At 43.1% G+C, this 18,716-nt stretch overlaps 1 protein-coding gene and 1 long non-coding RNA gene across 2 annotated transcripts; both read right to left on the bottom strand.

Moving 5' to 3' along the window:
• Positions 1–2,179: 2,179 nt before the first annotated feature.
• Positions 2,180–12,873, bottom strand: LOC109897431 (RNA-binding protein 38). Its single transcript, XM_020491925.2, has 4 exons — positions 12,373–12,873; positions 9,698–9,836; positions 7,516–7,570; positions 2,180–3,843 (listed from the first exon to the last, which is right to left on the bottom strand). Exons 1-4 carry the CDS (start codon positions 12,583–12,585, stop codon positions 3,519–3,521), a joined length of 732 nt encoding a protein of 243 aa, XP_020347514.1. The 5' UTR covers positions 12,586–12,873; the 3' UTR covers positions 2,180–3,518.
• A 2,316-nt stretch (positions 12,874–15,189) lies between these two features.
• LOC109908032 (uncharacterized) lies at positions 15,190–16,726 on the bottom strand. The gene is made up of 3 exons (XR_002257618.2): positions 16,649–16,726; positions 16,211–16,303; positions 15,190–15,984 (listed from the first exon to the last, which is right to left on the bottom strand). It is a non-coding gene; the product is annotated as an uncharacterized LOC109908032 (long non-coding RNA).
• Between the last annotated feature and the right edge of the window lie 1,990 nt (positions 16,727–18,716).

The following is an 18,716-nucleotide window of genomic DNA, read 5'->3' as shown; positions in this document are numbered from 1 at the left end:
ATGGACAGAGGGCCAGAGAAGCTGAATTTTTGTTTGGGGGAGGTGCGTTTTCAGAAGAAACAGAATACAGAGTTGGAGTAGATGGGTCCTTTTAATATTGCAACATTGCACAACATTCCAGTAGTGGTACGCAATAGGATATACCAGAATGTCCACATTTTCCTGTGGGTGTTCTGCTAAGGAGTTTCCTTCAATCCATAATGTTCCATCATGAAGACAGTTAATAAAAATGTATTACTGTACACTGAGTGTATTAAACATTATGAACACCTGCGCTTTCCATGACATAGACTGACCAGGTGAATCCAGGTGAAAGCTATGATCCCTTATTGATGTCACCTTTTAAATCCACTTCAACCAGTGTAGATGAAGAGGAGGAGACAAGTTTATTATGTGTATCAACAATGGTCCACCACCCAAAGAACATCCAGCCAACTTGACACCACTGTGGGAAGCACTGGAGTCAACAAAAGCCAGCAACCCTGTGGAACGCTTTTGACATCCAGGAGAGTTCATTCCCAGACTAATGAAGACTGTTCTGAGGGCAAAAGCAAGGGGTGGTGGTGTGCAACTCAATATTAGGAAGGTGTTCTTAATGTTTTGTACACTCAGTGTACGTCTCTTACTCTTAAAAGCCCAGTCAAAAACTTGATTTTCCTGTGTTTTATATTTTCACACGAGGTTGGAATAATACTGTGAAATTGTGAACATTATGTGGGATGAAGTTTTCGCCGTGAATTAGTTAATAGACCAAACCTCTGGCAATAACAGCTAGTTTTCAGTTTTCCCCTCAAAAAAACTTGCAAGAGTTTGAGAGTTATAAAAGGTGTCTTGGGGGATGTTGTGGAAATTCACCTCAACATGAAAGATCAACACATAGTGAAACCAAGAGGGGTGAAGTGAGGGGGTAACTGAGCCAAGTGGAGAAAGTCTTTTAATTTGTAGGTATGATGAAAGTGTAGCTGGGGGCTGATAAGACAGGACTGAGTTATGACAGTTCTGAGGAATCCCTTGACGTCAGAGCACGACTCAGAGTAGAGCGTGTGGAGTTAGATTTGAGTGTGCAGAGCAGCCTGCACTGTGTATGTGAGGCCTGATGGTGACTCAGCAAAACATGCTCCTCTGGGCCTGTATGACCTTGTTCATCAACCTGACACTTGGCTCTGTTCTCCCCTTATGATTCAGTGAGAGACAGTGAGAAGGTGAAAGAGGAAGGGTAAGAATGAGAGGGAGAGTGTAAGATAAGAACCAGTGTGATGAGGAAAAACAGAGGCAATAAGGAGAGATGGAGGGAGAGAGATGGAGAGTTCGAAGGCTGAGACTGAAAATGGAGACAATAAGAAACTGAGGGAGCCAGACGATTGGGAGGAGATAGGGAGAGCAGGGAAAACAATGAGACATCCATACATTCACAGCACTAACTCAGTGCTCTCCAACACTAATGTCACCCCAGACCACACACACTGGCCATAAGCACCTAGGACATGATTCAATGTAACCCCTGAGACATCTAGTCCATTACTGAAGATTGCTTATTTAAATATGTATGAACCAGTACTGTTAAAAGGTCCAGCATACTGCAAGAAAGCCATCTGGTATCCCTCCGCACGCTTTAAAATATACACATGGTCCTTCCTCAGATATACCTTCATAAGCCATGCCAGTGCTGCGTCACAACCTTGTACTTTAGTCTGCGGGTACAATAAAACACCGTGTTGAGGCCTCACGATATGCAGAAACCAAACAAGTAAACCTTTTGACAGATAAAAGTGCTTTTAACCACATACCAAATCCCTCCCCTTCTGGTTCTACAGTTCCAAGTTTCTCATCTCCCCAGCAACAGTGTGTGTGTTGGGTCTGGGAACACCCTGTGCCCCTGGCATGTTGTAATGTGCCTCCTGCTCCTGACCCCCACCAAAGTAGACAGCACAGAACTGGGATAACAACCACATCACACACATTAGCTACTGAACCCCCTCACCCCAAAAGGAGCTAGTTTGAAGCTCTTTGTACACATTAGACTTGACTAAAGGAGCCCCCCTAGAGATTAAGAACCCCATTTCTTTATACATCTATGGCGAGAATATGGCAAAGTATTTGTAAATGTTCTGCTCTTCATGAAGGTATCAAGTTTGAAAATGTTGCAAGTAAATCTCAGTAGATCAGGAAAGGAGTCAACTTTCTTTTATAAATACAAATTCTTTATTTTTCAAGATTTTTTTTGGTATGGCTTCTTTGAAGGGACTGGAAATGACATGTTTCTGAAAGTAACAGAGTCTGATCCCAGCCAGCAGCCGGAGAAACTAAAGCATCTAGAGTTGTGCATACAGGAAAACCCAATGGGTTCCCAGGAAAAAATGGAAAAGAAAATGTCCATCAAATGAATAAAGACATTTGTGGATTTGCACATACACTTACCAAGTTATAGGACTTCAGTGCTGCAACTATTTAGACCAAGTTACAAAAAATGATTAACTTAGAATTTCCTATAAATACCTAAACATAAATATAGTATAATAAATGTACTTGATAATGGAAACATTTAAAAATACTGTACATGAATGTCCTTTGAGAGATCAACATTTGACAATCTTAGATGAACAGTTCGACTAAATAAACAGGTAGTGGGTATCGGTGTCAGCTACCTTGCACGTCAACGCTCTTTGACCCCTCCTCCTGCATATGACTATCTACTTCGGTCTCCAATAATCAAGACAGTGTGCCAATAGACTACAAGAGTGTCTGGTATAAATATGAAGAGCCCAGGCCATGTGAAAATGAGTAAGGACTCTCCCTGTAGCTCTGAGTTAAGGGGTTAAAAGGAAGTGTTGTAAAAACAGGAGTTAAGGCCTCTTTAATAAAAAAGAAATGTAGTCCTGACTTTAACAATTTCACAGTCTCGGAGAAGGGGGAGGGGGAATCCTAGAATCTCCGCTCTCCATTTAGTCCTTGATGACCTCTGAAAGGCTCAGAGAGAACCACGACCACCCATGGTATAGGACCAGTAACACTGGGGGTGTATCAAGACAGCTGAGTCCTCGCCTCTGGTGTGGATGGAAACAGTTGGCACTGTGCCTCTCACCCAATGCCCAACCACTATGTATCCAAGCAGCAGTGCCTTCCCTTAACCCATGCCCTGGCAAAGATGGGGGTGAGGGGTCAATGTCCAGGTAAGCCCCCCCTTCGCTCTCTTCAAATACAAGTATGTAGTGTTTTTTGTTGAAACAAAATATAATAATTACATTGATAATAAGATGATACTAACACTGATACAATAAAGATAGACAGTAATAATAATAAAAAAATCAAGTGTCTGCATCTGGAAGCCCTCAGTGACCACACGTTTAATTCTAGCCTCCCATCCGGTCATCAAAACCCTCCCAAGACCCATGAGGGGGCTCATCCTGATGGTACCATGCAATAGTCCCTCAGCCCATTCCCTGAAAGCCCTGGCTGAGGCATGGGCAGTCCAGGGTAACACACCCCAGGCCTATAAGACTCCTTCATCCTGCCTCTCCTCACTGCATGCGGTCTGGCTGAACGTGCTGCTGGGGGGCGTACTGCAGGAAGGCGGGTGCTGGGCCTGCCCCTGTGGGGAGGGTCTGGTGAATAGTGGCTGGGGCGGAGGCCTGGGAGGGGGCGGTGGCAGGGCTGGGGGCGTAGCCGTAGCCCAGGAACCCTGGGGAGGCGGCGTAGGGGTAATGCTCGAATGCGGCCTGGGCGTACTGGGTGTAAGCAGCACTGTAGTCCAGGTAGGGGGAGCTGACGGAGGAGGACACCTGAGAAGGGAGCACCAGGCTAGGCTGAAGGTAGGCCTGGGGGTACACATACTGCTGGGCCAACCTAGAAAACAAACAGGACACAAGTTACATACTGGAAAACACAATGAACAGGAGCAAAGAAAGCCAAGGACTGGATTCTGTCATTTACATTCTCCAGTAGGGTTAGCAGGTCTTGAATATAAATTAGAGTTGTGCTGTGTATGTGTTGTGTATCCACAGTAGTGGTGGTGGGCAAGACACTAGCCAGATCCAACACCACCCACTAAACGTGACAAAGCACGAGGTAGGGAGAAGAGATCAACACTTCTCATCAGTTGAAAACCTACAGAACCTGTTAGGTAGGGCCCCCAGAGATATAGAGAGAGGGGGGGGGGGTGGCGAGAAAGCCTTACTAGCAGGTTTTCAAGCCCAGACATCGTGTTTTAACAGCTGCTGCGCTTCACCTCGCTGAGTACACACACAGGAAGTGTGATGACAGTAACAGTTGTGGTTCCTGTTTTGTGCGGAAGTTACATTGGATATCAGTGGTAGAGGGCCTATCAAGGCAGGTTGCTAGCCAGTTGGGTGTGCTGTGCGCAAAGCCCTCTCGTACTAGTGATTAGTGTTATGGAGTATGGGGACAGCTCATTCTCCCCAGTCTGATGGCAGAGGAAGAGCTAGGGACCTCCCCCCTGCAAAACTGGTGCCGTTTAGAGACCCCGCCCCCCCTAATACTGCAGCTGGAGGGGAAACTCCACTCACTGCAAACATGAACCAAAAACAGAGCTCAGGAGAGCGAGGGGAACTTTGTCACCCCTCTCACACGGAGAGTCTGGTAGGAAAAGGCAGTATGTTCGGGGAAAGAATATCAAGACATTGAAGTCACAGCAGACAAAATCAACACTTCTCAGCTGGGTTTCAATACTCTGATGGCTTCCTTTCCTTGTCTCCAACTTCACGGCCACTGATGGGTGAAAGGACCAGATGGGTTACCACCATGTTGTGCTTACCAGTTTCCATTCAGATCTATGGCCATGACAAAAGACAAGGGAATGAAGCAATGGAAGACTATTGAGTGGTGTCAACTCAAACACAGCAAAAAGGGAGAGTGCAGGGGTAAGGGGTGACAGGACCGACGCACAAAATCTAATTGCAACCTGCCTAACACATACCACACCCTTCAGCCCCACACTGGAACATTAAACAGCAACAGAAGTCACCACTGCAAACCCCAAACCATGCCATAATAGGAAAGAGGCACTAATCAGCATAACCTGGCACTCCAATCCATTGCTGCACTCTCAAGCCATTGCTGGCACCTTAGAGAGGGGCGGGATCAGTCACAGCTGCCTGCTACCCTCCTCCTGGGAGCCTCCAAACAAGGCAGCACGAAGCCTGCACCTCGGGTATCTTCACTCCCCCCTTCGGCATACTGTTCAGCTGGGAGTACAGAGCAACCATGAGGGGGTTGGGGAGGATAGTGGGGGTTAACAATAACAGTCATTCATTATCAGATTCCTCATTAATACTATATTGGAGACGCAGCACGAGATGGCTCCATCATGTGAGAGTGAAGCTAGTGGCTAAGCTTTTTCGCAACGTCTAAAGATGATGCTGATATGATACAGCAGTCTGTTGCCTGGGTCCACTCACATAGCAAGTATTTATTTGTGTAGGTAGGCATGGAATAGTTAGGACACTGTAGCCCGCTGAGTGGTATACACTAACAAGAAGTATATGATCGCTATAGATGAAGGTCATCAGAATCAGGAACCCGTGGCAGAGGGCGCAGAGCAGGTTGATACGCATGGTCTACCCCTCTAAAGGTCAGTTACTCACAAAGAACCATTCAGACACCACCCCCCCCCCCCCCCATGACCATGCAAGACTGAGGCATACGCAGATTCACATACAGATGAGCCTCTTTCTGTGGCCTTGTAATAGTGTGGCCACAGGACTCTAGCTCTGACCTCTGGTTGAACTTTGAGGCACATTAGTAGGAGGTACAACAAAATATGGGTCAACACTGCAATGTTGATAGAAAAGTTAAGAAAAATAACTAAAAGAGGATGAGAAGTGCAGCAGATAGAAAAGGGAGAGAAGAGATGAAACAGGGAAGCAGAACAGAGCAGTGAGCTCTAACCTAACTCTGACGTCACAGGGCCTGTGGGGGTCTGGGGGACAGAGGGATCAGAGGTCAGCTGTTTTTTTGGATGATGGCCAGCGGGCGTGACAAGTACCACTCGGAGGATGGTAGGGAGGTGGGGCTGGTAGAGCAGACTGACTTCCTCTAGCATCACATTTAAGTCATGGTGAACAAATCAAAGGTCTTCATCAAGTCAAGCTAAATGTAGCTATATGTTTGTGGTTAAACGACTGGATAAAACAGCAAAAGGAGCCTGATGGAAAATAAATCCACTGCCAATTAGTAGTTCCTACCTACATATCCAGAGGCTATTTTTCCACTTGTATTTTTCACCACATACCAGAACAAAAGGCTACAGGTTAAAACAAATTCTACAAAAGGTCCTTTTGGAATCCCAAATTCTGACCTAGAAGTACAATATAATATAGAAAAGCAATCATTAATATTTTAAGAAAAAAAACATGTGAAAGCTGCAGGAGGTTTGGCGCCTGGTGAAAGCACAGAGTCATTAAGCACAATGCCTCTTCAGAGAAAGCCATCGCCCGCCTCCCTTAATGTTCCCTGGGACTGCTGAGCAGAAGAAATATCAGCGTGCGCAGAGAATCACGAGATTAGAAAGTTGAATGAAGTTCAGAGTTTTCTCCCTTAGCACTATCACCGTTTCCTTTTACGGTGAGAATTGTGATAGAATAAACACAATATTAGCAACATACTGAAACAAAACAAACTATGCAAGAGATTAAGGGGATGCATTTTCTCCATAGTTTAAAATATATTTTTAATGGTAGGCCACTCTGATAGGGCTACATTATGATCAAATAGCCACACCCAACCATTCCGCCACATGCAGTTTAAGGGTCTGAGTGGAAGGCTGAAAGAACACGCGTGTGCTCTCCATCTTGGAGCAGCTTGTGTCTGTCACCAGCCCATATAGATCTCGGATCTCTCCCACTCGCTGGGGCTGCAGTCAATCACAGGGGATTAGGGGGTGTAAAAGGCTGTAATAAGAGCCAACACCTGTTAGACATGCCCACAGAGCAGGGCTCTGCCCTGCCCGTTACTAAGCAACAAGCACATGAACAGAGGGGGGACTCTAAGGACCCAAAGTCCATGGACACGATCTTATATTATTACATGCATGTAAGGGCTTGGACTTCTGGCTTAGAGTAATTAAATCAAAGCTAGGACTTGAGGGGTGGGGGGCAGTGGTGTCTAACCCATTCCAGTGTCATGGCCATTAAATACCCAGCGGAGTGAATGTCCTGGACACCCGTCATTGACTGGCCTCCCTCAAGGCTGTTTCTACAACAGACAGACACTGCCCTGGAGCCTCTCAGTGAGAGAGCCCACTTAACCAGGTAGAAACTTAAGGGTCTAAAGAGGGGGTTGAGAGTCACATGTCCATGGAATGTACCATGCTACAACCATTTGAAAACAAAAAAAGTGAAGTTGTCCAACATCTGTAGAACGCTCACATAGATGTGCATGTCAGAGGTTAACTGACATGCACGTTAAACAAGATACCTTTATTTGGCAGAAGTATGTGTAATTCAGAATATGCATTACTGTGGTATAGAGGGCACAAACAAAGAGTGCCCACTCACTCACCCATACTGCCTCTGGATGAGCGCTGGGTGGATAGGCTGCACTCCAATGGAAATGCCTGGAAGAAGGAGAAAACGACCCGTCAGACATTTGCAATGCATAGGAGGCAGCGAGACTAGAACAGTGTGTAACTCAAGCAACATACTAATGATATAGAACACATGCAGAGATGGCAAATTACACAGGTGTCTTTCCCCCCCCCTCACAATTACCCAGTCCCCTAATATATACAGTTGAAATTTACATACACTTAGGTTGGAGTCATTAAAACGTGTTTTTCAACCACTCAAATTTCCTGTTAACTATAGTTCTGGCAACTCAGTTAGGACATCTACTTTGTGAATGACACGTAATTTTTCCAACAATTGTTTGGGGTGGCAGGGTAGCCTAGTGGTTAGAGCGTTGGACTAGTAACCGGAAGGTTGTGAGTTCAAACCCCTGAGCTGACAAGGTACAAATCTGTCGTTCTGTCCGTGAACAGGCAGTTAACCCACTGTTCCCAGGCCGTCATTGAAAATAACTGACTTGCCTGGTTAAATAAAGGTAAAATATATTAAAAAAAATTAAAGACAGATTATTGCACTTATAATTCAATGTATCACAATTCCAGTGGGTCAGAAGTTTACATACACTAAGTTAACCGTGCCTTTTAAACAGCTTGGAAAACTCCAGAAAATTGTCATATCTTTAAAAGCTTCTGATAGGCTAATTGACATCATTTGAGTCAATTGGAGGTGTCTCTGTGGATGTATTTCAAAGCCTACCTTCAAACTCAGTGCCTCTTTGCTTGACAATATGGGAAAATCAAAAGAAATCAGCCAACACCTCAAAAATAACAACCATTTGTAGACCTCCACAAGGCCAATTCATCCTTGGGAGCAATTTCCAAATGCCTGAAGGGACCACGTTCACCTGTACATACAATAGTATGCAAGTATGAACACCATGGGACCACACAGCCATCATACCGCTCGGGAAGGAGGTGCGTCCTGTCTCCTAGAGATGAATGTACATTGGTGTGAAATGTGCAAATCAATCTCAGAACAGCAGAGGACCTTGTGAAGATGCTGGAAGAGAAAGGTACAAAAGTATATATATCCACAGTGAAACGAGTCCTATATCGACATAACCTGAAAGGCCGCTCAGCAAGGAAGAAGCCACTGCTCTAAAACAGCAATAAAAAAAAGACAGACTACGGTTTGCAACTGCACATGGGGACAAAGAGCATACTTTTTGGAGAAATGTCCTCTGGTCTGATGAAACAAAAATAGAACTGCTTGGCCATATATGACCATAGTTATGTTTGGAGGAAAAGCTTGCAAGCCGAAGAACACCTTCCCAACCGTGAAGCACGGGGGTGGCAGCCTCATGTTGTGGGGGTGCTTTACTGCAGGAGGGACTGGTGCACTTCAAAATAGATGGCATCACAAGGGAGGAAAATTATGTGGATATATTGAAGCAACATCAAGACATCAGTCAGGAAAATAACTTGGTCACAAATGGGTCTTCCAAATGGAAAATGACCAAGCATACTTCCAAAGTTGTGGCAAAATGGCTTAAGGACAACAAAGTCAAGGTATTAGAGTGGCCATCACAAAGCCCTGACCTCAATCCCATATAACATTTGTGAGCATGTGCGAGCAAGGAGGCCTACAATCCTGACTCAGTTACACCAGATCTGTCAGGAGGAATGGGCCAAAATTCACCCAACTTATCTTGGGAAGCTTGTGCAAGGCTACCCGAAATGTTTGACCCAGGTTAAACAATTTAAAGGCAATGCTACCAAATACTAATTGAGTGTTTGTAAACTTCTGACCCACAGGGAATTTGATGAAAGAAAAAAGCTTAAATAAAATCACTACTATTATTCAGATATGAAACATTCCTAAAATAAAGTGGTGATCCTAACTGACCTAAGAATTTTTACTAGGATTAAATGTCAGAAATTGTGAAAAACTGAGTTTAAATGTATTTGGCTAAGGTGTATGTAAACTTCCAACTTCAACTGTATATAGAGCAAGAAAGTTAATCCAGATGAATTTAAATGTTTGTATATTTCTGTACGATATGGCATGAGTAGCATATGAGATTTCTGAATGACCATTTACCAGCAAACATTTGTCTAAAACATGCCAATATGGTGTGTGACAAGTGTAGTGTTGGTGCATCCGGTGGTTGTACTCACCCCTGGTCGGCTCACCTATCTGCATACCGCGGGGCTTGGCACCTATGTAAGCCAGGTTTACGTTGGCCTTGCGTCCGTCAATGATGGGGTTGGGGTCTTTACAGGCCCTCTCTGCTGCTCCCTGATCTAGCATTGTCACCTGACACAATCACAGACACTGACAATATTAGCAATATATAATATATATGGCATCCAAGCTATGAAAAAGTATTTCAAGGTTAGGGCCACACTAACCCTACAAGCAGAACAACCCCTACTGGTCTGCCATCACAGAAATCTCCCTGTCCACCTTTCACCACTTAAATTCCCCTTTCTGAACAGAGGAAACTGCACACAAAGCACAGTGATTATCACTTAGAAAAGACCCAGAACACTTGGTCAGCAGCTCAGTCAGAGAAGTCTGCTGAAATATGAATCAGTAATGATTAAGGGCTTATCCAATTAGGCAATAGAGAATAAGGAGATTGTTAGAATCTACCCCTCCCTTCCTCTCCTTTGAAGGCATTAGACAGCATCAGTCTGCTTTGATTGTTTTGGTCTTCTGCCAATTCAAGATCTCAGATGACTACATATTTGGGTTTTATCTGAGTTATAGATCTATTCTAGCCTGTTGAGGGAAGCATACCTCTTTAGACTAGAGAAGAGGTTCTAAGCCCACTCCAGGCCATGCGTTGTGAACACACATGAGCATTGAGGCTGTGTTGACACTGGAACTCTATTGAAGGGGGTCTACTAATCCACCTTTGGAGTGTGTTTAAAGGTAAGCCTGGCTTTGGAGCCATTTTTCTCCTCCTGCTACTGAAGCAGTGAGCAACAGGATTGTCGAGTTAGCCCTGTTGGGAAACCGCAACTGCCCTCTGCTGCATGCAAGGTGGCAAACACCTCTTTCCCAACCTGGAACACCCTCATATGCCTGAGCCAGTCAGACCTGAAACACCAGACTCAGCAGCAGTAACCGTTTATGACTTAGACCCACTGTTTTTTTTGGCCACCGCTGATGTGTAAACAGAGTACCATTGTCTTACAGTTTTAAACTGGATGAGGAGTAAACACAGCCTCTATTAGAGACACCAGTTTTCCATTCCATCTTTGGCCTGTTAAATGCTGATTCACCTCTCCAAATGTGTGGTAAATATTTGCATTTCTGCTGTTCCTGTTCATTGTAACTATGAGAAGGTGGGTTTCTTTTTATCTGCATCATACATACTTTGTTAATCTTTCCTGCTTGCAATGGCTGATTACCAGAGGGTCGTTAAAAAACCTGGCAGACATTCTGAATTTCGTGAGGAGCTGAAGATTTATAAAACAAAGTTACAAGAACCATTTATGGCGATAAAACCCCTCTGTGGTGATTGAAGCTGGAGACTCATATCTCCCTCACTAGCTTTAAGCAGCAGCTGTCAGAGCAGCTCACAGATCACTCCACCACTTTTACATAGCCCATCTGTAAATAGCCCATACAACTACCTCATCCCCATACTGTATTTATTTATCTTGTGCCTTTGCACCCCATCATCTCTACTTGCACATCTATCACGCCAGTGTTTAATTGGTATATTGTAATTACTTTGCCACCACGGCCTATATATTGCCTTACCTCCCTCATCTTACCTCATTTGCAAACACTGTATATAGACTTCTACTGTGTTTGTTTATTCCATGTGTAACTCTGTTGTATGTGTCGAACTGCTTTGCTTTATCTTGGCCAGGTCGCAGTTGTAAACTTATTCTCAACTAGCCTACCTGGTTAAATAAAGGTCAAATAAAATAGGGAACGTTGACACACTGGAGGGGGAAGTGCACCAAACTTCCATCTGACAGTTACTACCACAACAAGGTGAGGTGTGTGTGTCATGGTTCGGGATCTGCACTCAGGCAGTGAACAGCAATCCATCTTGGGATACAAAAGAACGACTCCCACAGCAGTTATGATTCTATAAACACCACTTGTAAAGCCGGAGTGCTTCGGTTCTTTACAATGGGAGGAGGGTCTTGGAGAGTCCCTACCGCGCCAAAATTACCATATAAAGCAAGCGAGGACAGCAGCTCGCACTTCCGTGAGTGCCCTTGCCGCGCTCATAAGCGATAAAGGCTAGGTCGTTCATGGGCCAGCGCTGAGGGGTTGGTGGGAAGACAGCATGTGGTGTGTTCGTTCGGGGGTAGGTAGAGGGACATTAGACATGTGGGGATATCTTATCCGTCAACTAATGTGATCCCTCATCCTGATTAAAGCTGTGATACAGTCAGCAAGGCACAAAATAATACTGCATTTGTGTTTAAGCCGCACATTATAGGAAAGGAATAATTTGACATGCGTGTGAATGACCGCAATACGCAACTTGCAACTTTGGCGACAGCATTTTATTCTGCTTGGAATATTTCTAATTAAAAAGACACTTGGCGCAGCATCAAGTATTCTTGTTCTCCTCTAGGCAAATAAGTCAGTTACATGGAACAACTTGGTGGTGGGAGGAAACGTGGCGTGCATGTGCCCAGAGACAACAGCACAGAAAACAAATAGTAGGCTATACCAACCATTAATATTATAGGCATCTCAATTTCTAGGGCTGCCTATTGAGAATTATTCTCAAATGAATGCATTGGTAAGACGCACGTGCTGCCACTGCAAGATGTAGGCTAATTGCATTACCGACAAGTGTCAGAATGTTACTTACAAAGCCATATCCTCTGGATTTCCCCGTCTGTCTGTCCGTTATCACCACCGCCTCGTCGATATCGCCGAAGGCCTCAAAATACTTTCTCAAGGAAGCGTCGTTAGTGTGGTAGGGCAAACCACCAACGAAAATCTTTGTAAAAGTAGTGTCTTTTTGAATTGCTGTAGAATGCATCACTTCCAGGCCTCCGTTCATGAACTGATGCAAAAGCATTGGCGAGCCGGTAAGAAAAATTGGCTAAAGACTAGTGAACAGTTAAAAGGTAGTTGGTTAACCAACTATTGATATTTGTCCAGCATTAAATGACCTCGCAGCTGTTCAAGCGATGTCTTCAAATAGGCAACAGGCGTTTGTTCTCGCTTGTTTCTCCTTCCGTGATTCAGTCTTTTAACTTCTTGTTACATCTATATTTCAGTACATTGCTTGCAATTATACACCCTGTTCATCGACGCCTTTAACTTGTTTGCTTCACTTGCCGCTACTGAAAAATGTCAGGGAGAGATTTTATACTCGCCAAGCCTGATCACGCCCATTTTATATTTCTGGCCTATAGGCAATGATTCAGGATAACAATTTTTTTTCTCTTGTAGTCAAGCCCTCCCATTCGCCCGACCCCACGCGTTCTTCCTGCACCTGCTTTTGTCCTTTACTACACAAAGACAAGTCACTACTGTACAGTAGTCAGAAAGCGCGCATCGCGCACATGTGACATTGTATCACTATCGTAATAATAAAGAAACAACTAGGCCTTTAACTCGGCTGTAACATACCTTCAATTTGAAACAATGGTGACATTTTCTATAATTACGTGGCGCATGTGATAATGATTTTAAATGCTCAACAATAGGCTTGGTGAAACACACAGTATAACAGTTACTCGTGTCATTCTAGAATCGAGATACTTTTCATTACTTTTCATATAGTCATAAATGCCACATATTCATTGCTTGGGCAATCCCCAGATAACGGTTTGCAAACTCGTCATTCCATTATAGGCATGGGCAAAAATCTGATATCAACTTTGGAGGGGACAATTGCATGAATTTCTCTCAAGAGCAATTCCTGAGGGGGACACCAAAAGTAGTGCTGTAACACATAGCCTACGTTATAATATGTTAAATGTATATTGAGGAATCATAATTACTACTACTGGATAATTGATTGTAGTTAACTGAAGGGTTGTCCCAATTTGTTCAAATGTTTAAATCATTATAATACTACTACGACTAATATTTATAGCAGTGTTCCTTATCAGTCCAGTATGTACGCAGGTATTTGTATTTACAACCAGCAATACCAAGAAAAGCCAGTAGGTGGCAATGGTACTGTACACTGTTAAAAAAAAAAAAAACTTGCCTAACTTTATTTAACCAGTTAGGCAAGTTGAGAACAAGTTCTAATTTACAATTGCGACCTGGCCAAGATAAAGCAAAGCAGTTTGACACATACAACGACACAGAGTTACACATGGAGTAAAACAAACATACAGTCAATAACACAGTAGAAACAAGTTCATATACGATGTGAGCAAATAAGGTGAGATAAGGGAGGTAAAGGCAAAAAAAAGGCCATGGTGGCAAAGTAAATACAATATAGCAAGTAAAACACTGGAATGGTAGATTTGCAGTGGAAGAATGTGCAAAGTAGAAATTAAAATAATGGTGTGCAAAGGAGCTAAATAAATAAAATAAATACAGTAGGGAAAGAGGTAGTTGTTTGGGCTAAATTATAGGTGGGCAATGTACAGGTGCAGTAATCTGTGAGCTGCTCTGACAGCTGGTGCTTAAAGCTAGTGAGGGAGATAAGTGTTTCCAGTTTCCGAGATTTTTGTAGTTCGTTCCTGTCATTGGCAGCAGAGAACTGGAAGGAGAGGCGGCCAAAGAAATAATTGGTTTTGGGGGTGACCAAAGAGATATACCTGCTACAGGTTGGTGATGCTATGGTGACCAGCGAGCTGAGATAAGGGGGGACTTTACCTAGCAGGGTCTTGTAGATGACATGGAGCCAGTGGGTTTGGCGACGAGTATGAAGCGAGGGCCAGTCAACGAGAGCGTACAGGTCGCAATGGTGGGTAGTATATAGGGCTTTGGTGACAAAACGGATGGCACTGTGATAGACTGCATCCAATTTGTTGAGTAGGGTATTGGAGGCTATTTTGTAAATGACATCGCCGAAGTCGAGGATTGCTAGGATGGTCAGTTTTACAAGGGTATGTTTGGCAGCATGAGTGAAGGATGCTTTGTTGCGAAATAGTGTATGGGTGTAGTTTTCGTAAATACAATGAGCATGGTGCGATCTCATCTAAAATAATCTCCATTGACCTTATTATTTGACTTTTTCTGAAACATGTATCTTGTCATTAAATATGTACCACTTTCCTGAGTCTGTTACAATAGCTTTACAATAATAAAAAGATCAAAATAATTACAGTTCAAAAAGCGAAATAACTATTTCAGTGAATAACACAAATAAATCAAGCTAAATATCCTTCTAAAATACTTATTTATTGTTCAGTCAGGGTCAACACTTCAAACAACAGCTATGGACAAGTATGTCACACAAAGTAAGCAATTCTAAATAAAATAACATAAAATAAATCATTAGTAAGTGTACTGTCATGTACTAAAAACTGAAAATGACTAAACAAAAGAACAAATATCATACTATACAGCAGGGGTTCTCAAACAGGGGTCCCTGGTGTAATGGCAAGGGGTCCGTGAAATAAAAAAGTGTAATGAACGTATTTAGTACCACAAGGTTTCCAGTAACTTTACATATAATATAGAGGGGGTGGGGGTCCCTGAGGACCGCTCAAAACCTTGCCTGCCTTGCCTCAAAATATGTAGGGGTTCCAGTACCCCAAAAAAGTTGAGAACCACTGCTGTACACACTACTGAACAAATGAACAAAAGATCCGAACATATGTTTGCGGGTTTCAATGGATCCAACAAATTGCTGGCAGATATTTTCCCTCTTTAGACTGTCCAGACTGACTTTATGTACATTACAGACAACTACGCCGTTCAGTCTCTCTTGGCCCATGCTAGCCCGTAGCCAAGTCTTCAACCTGCGGAGTGCACTGAAACTCATCTCAGCCTCACATGAAGACACTGGCACCACAAACAAAATTCTGATCAGCACCTTAACTTGGTCAAACAACCCCCGCACCTCCACTGGAAGCCTCCTGACCTCTGCTGCCTCTCCACTGCTGCTACAGGGGTATTTGTTGCGAAAGAGAGGCAACTGCACTGAAAGAGAATCTATGTTTAGCTCAGGGTACTGATCTAGATACTCATCCAACTCCCCCGTGAGAAGCGCTCTTTCCAATTTTTGCAGGAAGTTTAGACTGTCCTGGTCAAATCAGTCGCCAAACTGAACCTCCACAGCATCCAACACTTAAAAACATTCTGCCCTATAGTGATCCACTGCTTTGCCAGCAAATCGTCTTGAGTGTGTTGATTTCTCATACAGTGCAAGGTAGCTTTCGTCATTTCTCTTGCCCCTAAGAGATGACAGCACACACTCGACTGCAGCCTGCATACCAGAGACAGTCGGAGTTTCTTCTGCTGTGACTCTTCCTTTCACCACCCTCACTGACTCACAATCTGTCTCCTAGAAAATAAACAAGATGTTTGCCATACTCCTAACTACCGGTACCCAAAACTACACAATTAATCACAACAGCAATACCATTTCCTTAAACAAATCTTGGTTCAGTCACCAGGTTAAGTTGAGAGTGGGGGTATCCATGGCATTGTCCAATTATGTCCATATTTTACAAGTCTAAAAAAGAGAGAACCTTTCATAATGTTGCCAAACAGAGACTCAACAAACTTACCTGAGACTCCCTGTCTCTGCCAGTCTGTCCCTGCATATCTGTCCATCGGTTTGATCGCTAGCTCTGCAAATTCAGCTATTGTGTATGTGAACCCTGCCAACATAAAACAAAATTGCTATGGTGCGATTGACTGGATTAACCTCATGTTAGCTACATGCATTGAGTGCCTTTCAGATGGTAGACACGAACACTCTGTTACCTTGCGAGCTAAGGAACACTACATTGCATTGCTAGCTTTTCTCATTGACTCCAATTCAAACAGCTGCAAACACTGGTTGATGTTACTGTAGCTAGCTAGCAAACGTCAAACATAAAGAGTGATCTGTAATTCAATGCAGCGAAAATGAAGACTGGTGACGGTTATACATGTGTTTTATTGTATTGAGTGGTAGAAGTAAAGAAATGTCTAATATATCCTTTGTTTGAACTACTACTTACTGGAGGTCAGCCACCAACGACAGACTGTCAGATTCCCACACATGCACTGTACCTGCATCATGTGCGACTGCAGGTACTACAAAGATCAATGTATCAGAATACATGTCAAAATACTTATATTTTGTAATGTATAGAGTTAAAATATTTTTATAAAAACAATTAAATACAAAAATATATTTGCAAGTAGCCGGCCCAGACAGCAACAACATTCTCAGCAAAGGTTACCTAAACGTTTTACTTGCTATGAATGTTATATGTTGTTGTTATTTTCTACATTGTAGAATAATAGTGAAGACATCAAAACTATGAAATAACACATATGGAATGATGTAGTAACCAAAAAAGTTTTAAGCAAATGTATATTCTATTTTAGATTCTTCAAAGTAGCCACCCTTTGCCTTGATAATGGCTTTGCACACTATTGTTATTCACTCAACCAGATCACCTGGAATGCTTTTCCATTAGTCTTGAAGGTGCTTTGGCTTCACTCTGCGGTCCAACTCATCCCAAATAATCTCAATTGGGTTGAGGTTGGGTGATTGTGGAGGATAGGTAATTTGATGCAGCACTCAATCACTCTCCTTCTTGGTCAAATAGCCCTTACACAGCCTGAAGGTGTGTTGGGTCGTTGTCCTTTTGAAAAACAAATGATAGTCCCACTTAGCGCAAACCAGATGGGATGGCGTATTGCTGCAGAATGCTGTGGTAGCAATGCTGGTTAAGTGTGCCTTGAATTCTAAATAAATCACTGACAGTTTCACCAGCAAAGCACCCCCACACCATCACACCTCCTCCTCCATGCTTCATGGTGGGAACAACACATGTGGAGATCCTCTGTTCACCTATTCTGCATCTCACAAAGACCCAGCGGTTGGAACCATACATCTCACATTTGGACTAATCAGAACAAAGGACAGATTTCGACCAGTTTAATGTCCATTGCTTGTGTTTCTTGGCTCAAGCAAGTTTCTTCTTCTTATTGGTGTCCTTTAGTAGTGGTTTCTTTGTAGCAATTCGACCATGAAGACCTGATTCACCTCTAAACAGTTGATGTTGAGATGTGCCTGTTACTTTAACAAATTTATTTGGGGTGCAATTTCTGAGGCTGGTAACTCCAATGAACTTATCCTCTGCAGCAGAGGTAACTCTGGGTCTTCCTTTCCTGTGGCGGTCCTCATGAGAGCCAGTTTCATCATAGCGCTTGATGGCGTTTGCGACTGCACTTGAAGAAATTTAAAGTATTGATGGACTGTTGTTTCTCTTTGCATATTTGAGCAGTTCTTGCCATAATATGGAATTGGTCTTTTACCAAATAGGGATATCTTCTGTATACCAACTCTACATTGTCACAACACAACTGATTGGCTCAAACGCATTAAGAAGGAAAGAAATTCCACAAATGTACTTTTAACAAGGCACACCTGTTAATTGAAATGCATTCCAGGTGACTACCTCATGAAGCTGGTTGAGAGAATGCAAATAGTGTCCAAAGCTTTCATCAAGGCAAAGGGTGGCTACTTTGAAGAATCTCAAATGTAAAATATATTTAGATTTGTCTAACACTTTTTTGGTTACTACATGATTCCATATGCGTTATTTCATAGATTTGATGTCTTCACTTTTATTCTGAAATGTAGAAAATAGTCAAAATAAAGAAAAACCTTTGAATGAGTAGGTGCGTCCAAAATTTTGACTGGTACTGTATGTGAAAATGAACACACCAAAATGAAATGCAAAGCACATTGGATATTATTATTGTCTTTATTTCGGGACTGAACTAATTAGAATAATACTCAACATGCTTTGGAACTGTTGATTTTTAAATATACATTCAGTTCACTTAGCAGTCGCTCTTATTAAACAATAGTGCCATCAGACTTCTGATACCAATGTAGGGTGAAAGGGGGCTACGTAATTGAGAACCATTGCTGATCCTCAACATGGGGGCCCCTCAGGGGTGCGTGCAGAGTCCCCTCCTGTACTCCCTGTTCACTCATAACTGCATGGCCAGGCACCACTCCAACACCATCATTAAGTTTTCCAATGAAACAACAGTGGTAGGCCTGAT

This window comes from Oncorhynchus kisutch, linkage group LG1, assembly GCF_002021735.2.
Source record: "Oncorhynchus kisutch isolate 150728-3 linkage group LG1, Okis_V2, whole genome shotgun sequence".
Taxonomy (NCBI): domain Eukaryota; kingdom Metazoa; phylum Chordata; class Actinopteri; order Salmoniformes; family Salmonidae; genus Oncorhynchus; species Oncorhynchus kisutch.
This window is presented reverse-complemented; position numbering and strand designations above follow the sequence as displayed.